This window comes from Aegilops tauschii, chromosome 4 (assembly GCF_002575655.3).
Source record: "Aegilops tauschii subsp. strangulata cultivar AL8/78 chromosome 4, Aet v6.0, whole genome shotgun sequence".
In the NCBI taxonomy this organism is placed as follows: Eukaryota; Viridiplantae; Streptophyta; class Magnoliopsida; order Poales; family Poaceae; genus Aegilops; species Aegilops tauschii.
In genome coordinates this window covers 528646930-528658692 of record NC_053038.3, presented here as the reverse complement: position 1 = coordinate 528658692, position 11763 = coordinate 528646930, and the positions used below count along the sequence as shown (strand labels likewise).

The 11763-nt window shown below is 47.3% G+C and overlaps 1 protein-coding gene across 1 annotated transcript in view; it reads right to left on the bottom strand.

Moving 5' to 3' along the window:
• Nucleotides 1-7427: 7427 nt before the first annotated feature.
• Nucleotides 7428-11763, bottom strand: part of LOC120963603 (uncharacterized) — a 49985-nt gene continuing 45649 nt past the window's right edge. The window contains exons 3-4 of the mRNA XM_073497968.1: nucleotides 8690-9698; nucleotides 7428-8143 (exon numbers count right to left, since the gene is read on the bottom strand). Of these exons, the coding sequence (XP_073354069.1) occupies nucleotides 7428-8143; nucleotides 8690-9698 (1725 nt within the window). The remainder of the gene's footprint in view (nucleotides 8144-8689; nucleotides 9699-11763) is intronic.

Below are 11763 nucleotides of genomic sequence, written 5' to 3'. Positions count from 1 at the left end.
GGCACCCTGCCGGAGGTGGGATCCATCACCGGTGGCCATCTTCATCATCCCGATGCTCTCCATGACGAGGAGGGAGTAATTCACCCTCGGGGCTGAGGGTATGTACCAGTAGCTCTGTGTTTGATCCCTCTCTCTCTCTCTCTCGTGTTCTTGATTTGGCACGATCTTGATGTACCGCGAGCTTTGCTATTATAGTTGGATCTTATGATGTTTCTCCCCCTCTACTCTCTTGAAATGGATTGAGTTTTCCCTTTGAAGTTATCTTATTGGATTGAGTCTTTAGGATTTGAGAACACTTGATGTATGTCTTGCATGTGCTTATCTGTGGTGACGATGGGATATTCACGTGATTCACCTGATGTATGTTTTGGTGATCAACTTGCGGGTTCAGTGACCTTGTGAACTTATGCATAGGGGTTGGCACACGTTTTCGACTTGACTCTCCGGTAGAAACTTTGGGGCACTCTTTGAAGTTCTTTGTGTTGGTTGAATAGATGAATCTGAGATTGTGTGATCCATATCATATAATCATACCCACGGATACTTGAGGTGAGATTGGAGTATCTAGGTGACATTAGGGTTTTGGTTGATTTGTGTCTTAAGGTGTTATTCTAGTACGAACTCTATGATAGATCGAACGGAAAGAATAGCTTCGTGCTATTTTACTACGGACTCTTGAATAGATCGATCTGAAAGAATAACTTTGAGGTGGTTTCGTACCCTACAATAATCTCTTAGTTTGTTCGCCGCTATTAGTGACTTTGGAGTCACTCTTTGTTGCATGTTTCGGGATAGTTATATGATCCAGTTATGTTATTATTGTTGAGAGAACTTGCACTAGTGAAAGTATGAACCATAGGCCTTGTTTCCTAGCATTTCAATACCGTTTACGCTCACTTTTACCACCTGCTACCTTGCTGTTTTTATATTTTAAGATTACAAAAACCTATATCTACCATCCATATTGCACTTGTATCACCATCTCTTCGCCGAGCTAGTGCACCTATACAATTTACCATTGTATTGGGTGTGTTGGGGACACAAGAGACTCTTTGTTATTTGGTTGCAGGGTTGTTTGAGAGAGACCATCTTCATCCTACACCTCCCACGGATTGATAAACCTTAGGTCACCCAGTTGAGGGAAATTTGCTACTGTCCTACAAACCTCTGCACTTGGAGGCCCAACAACGTCTACAAGGAGAAGGTTGCGTAGTAGACATCAAAGGTCTCGGAGTATGACGCATAAGCTCCACCCGTGGGGAAGACCCACGGTAGCCACATATTGGTCAAGGCTTTATGTGAAGCTAGATTCGCAGAAAACTTCCAGTTCAAGGCCCAGTCCACTGTCCAAGTTGCTTACTAGTGTAGCATAGAGTTCTAGGTGGAAGTTCTACTTAACAGTCTCCACTGTAGTACCGGTATACAAAACAGTGTTTTGGAACCAAAGGCAAATTTTGTGTGCCTCTGGGATTTGGTGGGGGATTGCTGGAATTTTGTCTATTTTGGGCCTAGCCCAATAGCAGTTTCAGAAATTCCTAATAAATCCTAGAGGCCCACGCGGCCCATTCGTGCAAGGCAAGAGGTGGAACTAAAGTTTAGTCCCACATTGCTAGTTTAGAGGGAGTTGGACCTCTTTATAAGGGAGGCTCTTTCTCCACATGTATGAGGATGAGAACAAGAGGGACATCCACGTGCGCTCCTCCTCCGCCGCCCGCCGCGCCGCCGGTTGTAGGAATGAGCAGAGATCGAATACGAACGGCGCACCTCTTCGCCTGCTGCCTGTTCATTTCGTCTCGCTCGTTCTCTTCAGCTCCCTGCGCAGCCTCGCTCCTCTCAGAGAGACGCACCAGAACCTCTTCTTCCTCTCGCCACAACTTCCTGAGCACTGCGCTGCTGCTACGTTCTTCCCCGGGGAGCGCTGTGCGCGACTACTGACTTGACTCCTTCGTCACGGACGCCCCGGACTCCAACGACTACTTCCCCGACGTCGACAACCTCCTCGACAACATGGCTGGCGAGGACACCGCCCCAAGTCCAGTGTTGCTGCTGTTCTGTATGCGTTCTTCTTTCTGTTGGATGTCCTGCCACAGTTTCTCGTAATAGTACTTGCCCTAGACATGTTAGGTTCTACTTCATATATGCGACTAGCTCTATTGTCTGCTATAGATATGCTAAGCTACAGTTCATATATACAGATGCTATTTACCTTCTCTATGTCAGAACGCATGACTTGTTTTATCTCTACTATATTAGTCATGCTTTATCTAGTATTTCTGTTAATAAAATCATTTGGTAAATTGCTCATATTTCCAACAAGGGTGAGCTTGATAGTAAGCAGTGGTATTATTTCTTGTGCTATCTAGCTACCATGCACCTCGATAATTATTTCTTGCTTGCATCTGCCATCTGCCATACTGCTTGCTATTAAGCCCATGCGTGCAAGCAATATGTGCATGCCACCTGGTTTGACTAAGCACATGCCCCATCTCCATCTTCACCCCCGCCTTCCCATCTCAATCTCGATCTCGATCTCAGAACAGAAGCTCACATGTCTTGGATCAGTGATAAGCTAGAAAAAGTCTTGAATTCGATAGCAACGTCTTCTCTCTCCTTTTCTTGATTTCTCAACCAGGACATCCAACACGAGCTGGTACTATCTGTAGCATGCCAGGTTGGGTATGCAACAACATGCATGGTTGAGATCTGATAATATAATTTTGTTTGTAATCTCCTAATATATTCTTATTCTTCTTTCCGGTGGATTTTCTATCATTTTCTTGAAATCTCGAGGATCAAGTTAAGTTGAGAATCAAGCCTTGTACATCAAACTTGTAGCAACCAATTCCGGTGGTAGGCTGGTAGCCTGTCATATATTAATATAATACCACTAGTTTTTAGTATTTTCTATCAAGATAGCTGAGGTCTTATCGGAAGATTGCACCACCATCATGATAGAACAAAACCTTCCTGGCCGTAATATTTTCTATCAAGTGCTTCATGTGTGCTTCATGCAATGGTTACAAACATGATAAACTGCGGCAAACCCATGCATGCTAAGAAGACAAAATTTCAGTTTTATCTTGTTAATTAGTCTTAATAAGTCGAGCACTTGATGCTTTGGCATGCAGATGCTCTAATAATCAGCCAACGTACGTACTCCTACTTTTATCTACCCATTGTTCCCCTTGATTATTCGCTAGCTGCCGTTAGTTGGGGCGGCTGCCGTCTATAAACAAAATTAAGCTGGATATGCATACCAGGATCATCGACCAATTCACGATTCGATTGAAATATACAATCATATCAAAATGAAGATTCCACTATCGATCTCGACAAGTCAACTATAACCATAATATATCACTGCTGGGCATGAGCGGTTAGCTATCTAAAACCAATCAACAACAGCCATAAATATATTGCCCTAGTATTTATTTACACACAAGCGGCCTGCTTAGTTAATCTTCTTGTGGCTAGTAGTGATTGTCCGCATTGACATGCCACATCAGCTCTGGCGAGCTTTTTTTTTGGGGTGTAAAATCATTTTTTTCCCTTTTTGGTATGTTGAGCGTGTTGGTTGTGTGCATCGTCCTACGTAGAGACTAGACATTTTGCTCGGTACAGTTGTATCATCTTGGTATATCGATTGAACGAAAGCTCCGACGAGCAACCATGTGGACAAGCTACTCAGCCGGTGGTTGGCGTGACTAGAGGATGAGTTCCAGACGCTCACCACGGGGCCCCCTTGAGCAATGCTAGAGCTATTTAAATAATTGTACGGGATTAACGTAATGAGGCAGGTGGAGAAGTATGATTGGAGATAAGGGGCGGACGGGCCCACCCCCAAAAAATCGGGGGGGGGGGGGGGGAAGAGTTTAGATTGGAGGTTTACGTAAAAGTTTTCCTAGCTCTTCGTAGATGTAGGATTTTCGGGGCCCCCTTGCCACTGGGCGGGCACTTGGATGCCAGGCCGGCCGGCCAACAACTAGGACGTTGTGGTCGACTCTCTTTTTTGCGAATACGCAAAGATTGCGTATCTTTTTTCATTGATACAAGAAAATAGAATGAGTACAATGAGGGACATACGCGTGAAACAGATGCAGGAATGCGTAACATGGTGCCTAGAGCAGAGAGACAAGGGATGCTTTGGCCGAACAGAGGATACAAAACAGCTAAACTTCCCACACCCGAACCAAAAGCAGCATGTCAAACCAGCAAGAAGTCCAAAATCGCCAAACCCAACAAGACAACACCTTCAAGAAGGAAGACGATGACCAGACACCGTTGCCATCATGTCCAAAGAAATCGGCCCTAGGGTTTGCCTTGAGCTCGAAGAGGGGCATAGCTGGAGGCCATGGCAGTGCCGAAAAGCGACACCCGTGGGTGATAACCCACAAGTATAGAGGATCGCAACAGTTTTCGATAAGTAAGAGTGTCGAACCCAACGAGGAGCTAAAGGTAGAATAAATATTCCCTCAAGTTCTATCGACAACCGATACAACTCTACGCACGCTTAACATTTACTTTACCTAGAACAAGTATGAAACTAGAAGTACTTTGTAGGTGTTTTGGATAGGTCTGCAAGATAATAAAGAGCGCGTAAATAAAAGCTAGGGGCTGTTTAGATAAAGACACAACTAAATTAATTTTAGTAGAGAGCTTTTTGTTACGAGAAAGTTATTTGTCCCTAGGCAATCGATAACTAGACCGGTAATCACTATTGCAATTTCATTTGAGGGAGAGGCATAAGCTAACATACTTTCTCTACTTGGATCATATGCACTTATGATTGGAACTCTAGCAAGCATCCGCAACTACTAAAGATCATTAAGGTAAAACCCAACCATAGCATTAAAGTATCAAGTCCCCTTTATCCCATACGCAAACAACCTACTTACTCAGGTCTGTGCTTCTGTCACTCACGCCACCCACCATAAGCAAATCATAAACATATTGCAACACCCTACAACGGGGATCCCTCACGCTTGCGCGACACGGAGAGCACCATAGGAAAACACCAATAATAAAACATGCAACTCAAACCAATCTTGATCCTCAAATAGCCATTAGGACAAAACGGATCTACTCAAACACCATAAGATAGCCATACATCATTGGGAAATAACATATAGCGTTGAGCACCATGTTTAAGTAAAGATTACAGCGGGTAAGAGAGAGGTTACACCGCTGCATAGAGGGGGGAAGAGTTGGTGATGATGGCGGTGAAGTTGTTGATGAAGATGGCGGTGATGATGATGGCCCCGGTGGTACTCCGGCGCCACCGGAAGCGAGGGGGAGAGAGCCCCCCTCCTCCTTCTTCTTCCTTAACCTTCTCCCTAGATGGGAGAAGGGTTTCCCCAATGGTTCTTGGTCTCCATGGCTTGGGAGGGGCATGAGCCCCTCCGAGATTGGATCTGTCTCTCTGTCTCTCTCTGTTTCTGCATTTTTTCCTAGCTGCCCTTTCACCGTTTCGTATATATATGGAGATCCGTAACTCCGATTGGACTGAAACCTTCACCGTATTTTTTTAACCAAAAATTAGCTTTCTTGCGGCCGAAGAAGGGGATCAACCGCCTTACGGGGGGCCCACGAGGGTCAGGGGCGCGCCTAGGGGGGTGGGGCGCGCCGCCCTGCCTCGTGCCTCCCTCGGGCACCGTCTCGCGTGGATTTTTCTTCCGGAATTCTCCAAATATTCCAAAAATATTCTCCGACCGTTTTTATCCGGTTTGGATTCCGTTTGATATGGATATTCTGCGAAACAAAAACATGCAACAAACAGGAACTGGCACTGGGCACTGGATCAATATGTTAGTCCCAAAAATAGTATAAAAAGTTGCCAAAAAGTATATGAAAGTTGTATAATATTGGCATGGAACAATAAATAATTATAGATACGACGGAGACGTATCAGTGGGCGCCGCTTCTGCCTGCCCCGGTAAGCTGAGTAGGGATTTCTCCCTGGCCTGAGGCTGAGGCGGTGCTAACCTCCGGCGGTATGACCCGGCCGGAGTTATTAGCCGGCTGGGACTTGGTAAACTGGCAGACAGTCAAGACAGATAGTTAAGACAGATGGCTAAGACAGACGGTAAACCGGCTGGTGGTAAACCGACAGGAGCTAAGTCAGATGATAACCCGGCAGGTGTTAAGTCAGACGATTACCCGACAGATGTTAAGTCAGTTCATAAACCGGCAGACCATCATAAACCGGTAGACAGTGATAACTAGTTGACAGTCATAACTCGGCGGACAATCATAAACCGGCAGACAATGATAACTGGTTGATAGTCATAACCCGACAGACAATGATAACTGGTTGACAGTCATAACTCGGCAGATAGAGTTGCCTGGAGTTATGAAGCCCGAGACGTTATGAAGCCCAATACGTTAAGAAGCCCATGAAGAGAAGTCAGAATAGTTTAAGTCTTAATCCGAGTTGGACTCTACATGTAACCCGCCCCTTCAACATATATAAGGAGGGGCAGGGCACCCCAAGAGGAAGGGAGAAAAATAATCTTAAGGGTTAGCCATAACTAGGAGAGCCGGTTTACGGCGACTCCCTCGTGATGATAATGAGACCTAGCCACAAACAACATGTAGGGTTGTTACCGGATGATGTTTCCCGAGGCCCGAAGCTATCTAAATCCTTGTCTTGTGTTGCGTTTCTCGATTCCACTCAACCCCTCTCAAGTCCTCACACTAGGACATCTGCCGTGACAATTCCACGACACCCGGTAAGCTGAGTAGGGATTTCTCCCTGGCCTGAGGCTGAGCAATCCCATAGCCATCGGATCTGGGATCAAAGATGAGGAAGCCACCGCTGGTTGGAATTGCCATGACTGTAAGGGGAGTTGATGGTGTTGCACCTGCCGCTGGAGGTTAGCACCGCCTCCATACCCACGAGAATTAGATCTAGGGAAAGGGGAGTCTTTGAGGTGTACAGGATAGGGCAGGCAGCAAAGCAAAGACAACCGTGAGGGAAGGCGGCGGCAACCCACAACATAGGAAGCTAGTACTAGAGGGATGCAGATCCAAGCTATCGAGGCCGTAGCTATCGGGACATCGACGAGCTAAGCAAGCTGAAAGGGATGCAGCTATTGGGTCGCCGAGGCCGGAGTTGCCCGACTGAGGACTTTGGCAAGCCACAAACACTGTAGAAAGTGGGTCTGTGTGTAACAGGCTCGATCTACTGAAGGCTCGGGATCGGATCTGGGAGGGGATGAAGAAAGAGGTAGGTAGGGTTTGGAGGAAGGGGAAAGGTAGAAATCAGAGGAAGAGAAACTTCTCTCTGCCGATCCAGTTCTATGTTCTTCGATAATTCACTCTCTGGTAGCCTAGCTACTTAACCACACTCACAGGCACGCAGGCCCGGTTGGCCCAACACGCAACGCACACACTAAAGCCCAATAGGAAATGCCAATTAGCCTCATTCTCTAACTGCCACCTGGTCCAGTCCCTCTCCTTGGCCTTCTGCCGTCGGGGTCGCCCCTGCAGGCGTGACATTCTCCCCCTTGAGTCTCGGCTTGTCCCCAAGCCGTGCTTGCTGGAAAATGACGACGAAGGTCTGCTGGTTCCTCCCAGGTTCCCAACGACGGCGATATCTCGCTCCACTGCACCAGGAGTCGTGGGCGCATCTCCCCTTGCGTCTTGATGAACTTGGTTGCCAAAATCGCCTCACGGAAGTGTTCTTCCTGCAACACAGAGTTAGCTGGTGGAAGGCTCGGACTTACAGAAATGCCTGGACTGATCGCCTTCTTCAATTGAGAGACATGCACAACTGGGTGTATTTTACTGTCGACCGGCAACTGGAGCTTGTATGCCACCTTCCCGATCTGAGCTATGACAGGATACGGCCCGTAATATCTGAACGCCAGCTTTTGATATGGCCGCTGAGCCACCGATGTCTGAATGAATGGCTGAAGCCTCAAGTACAGCAGATCCCCTACCTCAAAGGACCGATCCGTGCGGTGCTTGTCTGGTTGCTTCTTCATTCGATCTTGTGCGTGTTTTAGCTGCTGCTGCAAGTGATCCATCATGACTGCTCTCTCCTGTAACCACGCTGACAGGTCCGGCACTGAGCTCTCCTCCACCTGTGTAAATGCAAATTCCCGCGGCAGGTGCCCATAGATCACTTCAAAAGGAGTGCACCCTAGCAAGGAGTGAAAAGCCGTATTGTACCAATATTCAGCCAAAAACAGCCACTTGCTCCAGTTCTTCGGGCACGAGTGCACCGCACAACGTAAGTATCCTTCTAAGCACTGATTCACCCACTCGGTTTTCCCATCAATCTGTGGATGATAAGATGAGCTCAATCTCAGCTTGGTTTGAGATCGCTTGAATAGTTCCTACCAAATCGCGCTGGTGAAGATCCGGTCTCTGTCCGAGATGATGGCCAGGGGCAACCCATGCAAACGGAAAATGTTCTTCATGACCGCTTCTGCCACTGTCAAAGCTGTGTAAGGGTGTTTCAGGGGTATGCAATGAGCATATTTTGAGAATTTATCCACCACCACGAGAATTACGTTCTGCCCTCCTAAGGTCGGCAGCTCCTCGATGAAATCAAGAGACACAACTGCCCACGGTCTTTTAGGAATTGGAAGAGGTTGCAGTAATCCTGCTGGAGAGATCCTCTCTGTCTTAGCTCTCTAACAAGTGTCGCAAGATTTCACGTACTGTTTGATCATGGCCTTCATACCTTTCCAAGAGAAGAGGTTTTTGACACGATGATAAGTAGCATAGAATCTTGAATGGCCTCCGATCGCGCTGTCATGCAGAGCTTTGATCAAGGCTAGCTGAGTTGTTTCATAAGAGCCAATCCAAATGCGTCCTTTGTGACGAATCACCCCATCCTGCAATGCGTAATCACTGTCACTAGTTGGATCCAGCGTTAGCTGTTCCAGTTTGCGCTGGGCCTCCGTGTCCTGACGATAACTGCTTGCGACGGCCTCGAGCCATGCTGGCCGACAGACTGAGACTGCTGCGAGCTCCCCCTCCTCCCAATGATCTCTTCTTGACAACGCATCGGCTGCCTTGTTGGTGATGCCCGTTTTGTACTGGATTTGAAATTGAAGACCCACGAGCTTGGTGAAGGCTCTCTGTTGAATTGGTGTGTTTAGCCGCTGATCTGTCAAGTGGAGCAAGCTCTTTTGATCCGTGCGCACCAGGAACTCCGCGTGTTGCAGATACGGGCACCAGTGGTCCACTGCAAGCATCAGCGCTAGGCATTCTTTTTCATAAGCAGAGAATTCAAGGTTGCGTGGGGCGAGAGCCCTGCTCAAGTAGGCCAGGGGGTGAGCGTCCTGCATAAGCACAGCACCCACTCCCGTAGCACTCGCGTCCGTCTCGACCACAAACTTCTTTGTGAAATCTGGCAATGCCAGCACCGGGGCCTGAACCAGGGCTTTCTTCAATTCATTGAATGCTGTCTCAGCCGTTGGTGTCCAGATAAACAAGGTACCTTTCTTAAGCATGTCCGTCAAGGGGCGAGAAATGATACCAAAGTTTCTGACGAACTTACGGTAATAGCCCGCCAGCCCCCAGAACTCCCTCAGCTTACGAACTGATTCCGGACGCGGCCAATCACGGACTGATTCAATTTTGCTGTCATCCATGGCCACCCCATCACTGCTGATCTTGTGCCCCAAGTATATTATCTGCTGCTGCGCGAACAAGCACTTCGATCGTTTGACCTTCAGGCTGTGTTCCTTCAGTGTTTGCAGTAATTTTCTCAACAATCTCACATGCTCCTTGCTACCTCTTGAGCACTGCGTTGACCTTCAGGTTGTGTGCATCGTGCTACGTAGAGACTAGACATTTTGCTCGGTACAGTTGTATCATCTTGGTATATCGATTGAACGAAAGCTCCGACGAGCAACCACGTGGACAAGCTACTCAGCCGGTGGTTGGCGTGACTAAAGGATGAGTTCCAGACGCTCACCACGGGGCCCCCCTTGAGCAATGCTAGAGCTATTTAAATAATTGTATGGGATTAACGTAATGAGGCAGGTGGAGAAGTATGATTGGAGATAAGGGGCGGACGGGCCCACCCCCAAAAAATCGGGGGGGGGGGGGGGGGAAGAGTTTAGATTGGAGGTTTACGTAAAAGTTTTCCTAGCTCTTCGTAGATGTAGGATTTTCGGGGCCCCTTGCCACTGGGCGGGCACTTGGATGCCAGGCCGGCCGGCCAACAACTAGGACGTTGTGGTCGACTCTCTTTTTTGCGAATACGCAAAGATTGCGTATCTTTTTTCATTGATACAAGAAAATAGAATGAGTACAATGAGGGACATATGCGTGAAACAGATGCAGGAATGCGTAACATGGTGCCTAGAGCAGAGAGACAAGGGATGCTTTGGCCGAACAGAGGATACAAAACAGCTAAACTTCCCACGCCCGAACCAAAAGCAGCATGTCAAACCAGCAAGAAGTCCAAAATCGCCAAACCCAACAAGACAACACCTTCAAGAAGGAAGACGATGACCAGACACCGTTGCCATCATGTCCAAAGAAATCGGCCCTAGGGTTTGCCTTGAGCTCGAAGAGGGGCATAGTTGGAGGCCATGGCAGTGCCGAAAAGCGACACCCGTGGGTGATAACCCACAAGTATAGAGGATCGCAAAAGTTTTCGATAAGTAAGAGTGTCGAACCCAACGAGGAGCTAAAGGTAGAATAAATATTCCCTCAAGTTCTATCGACCACCGATACAACTCTACGCACGCTTAACATTTACTTTACCTAGAACAAGTATGAAACTAGAAGTACTTTGTAGGTGTTTTGGATAGGTCTGCAAGATAATAAAGAGCGCGTAAATAAAAGCTAGGGGTTGTTTAGATAAAGACACAACTAAATTAATTTTAGTAGAGAGCTTTTTGTTACGAGAAAGTTATTTGTCCCTAGGCAATCACTAACTGGACCGGTAATCACTATTGCAATTTCATTTGAGGGAGCGGCATAAGCTAACATACTTTCTGTACTTGGATCATATGCACTTATGATTGGAACTCTAGCAAGCATCCGCAACTACTAAAGATCATTAAGGTAAAACCCAACCATAGCATTAAAGTATCAAGTCCCCTTTATCCCATACGCAAACAACCTACTTACTCGGGTATGTGCTTCTGTCACTCACGCCACCCACCATAAGCAAATCATAAACATATTGCAACACCCTACAGTGGGGATCCCTCACGCTTGCGCGACGCGGAGAGCACCATAGGACAACACCAATAATAAAACATGCAACTCAAACCAATCTTGATCATCAAATAGCCATTAGGACAAAACGGATCTACTCAAACATCATAAGATATCCATACATCATTGGGAAATAACATATAGCGTTGAGCACCATGTTTAAGTAGAGATTACAGCGGGTAAGAGAGAGGTTACACCGCTGCATAGAGGGGGGACGAGTTGGTGATGATGGTGGTGTAGTTGTTGATGAAGATGGCGGTAATGATGATGGCCCCGGTGGCACTCAGGCGCCACCGGAAGCGAGGGGGAGAGAGCCCCCCTCCTCCTTCTTCTTCCTTCACCTTCTCCCTAGATGGGAGAAGGGTTTCCCCTCTGGTTCTTGGCCTCCATGGCTTGGGAGGGGCGTGAGCCCCTCCGAGATTGGATCTGTCTCTCTGTCTCTATCTGTTTCTGCGTTTTTTCCTGGCTGCCCTTTTCCCGTTTCGTATATATATGGAGATCCGTAACTCCGATTGGACTGAAACCTTCACCGTGATTTTTTTTACCAAAAATTAGCTTTCTTGCGGCCGAAGAAGG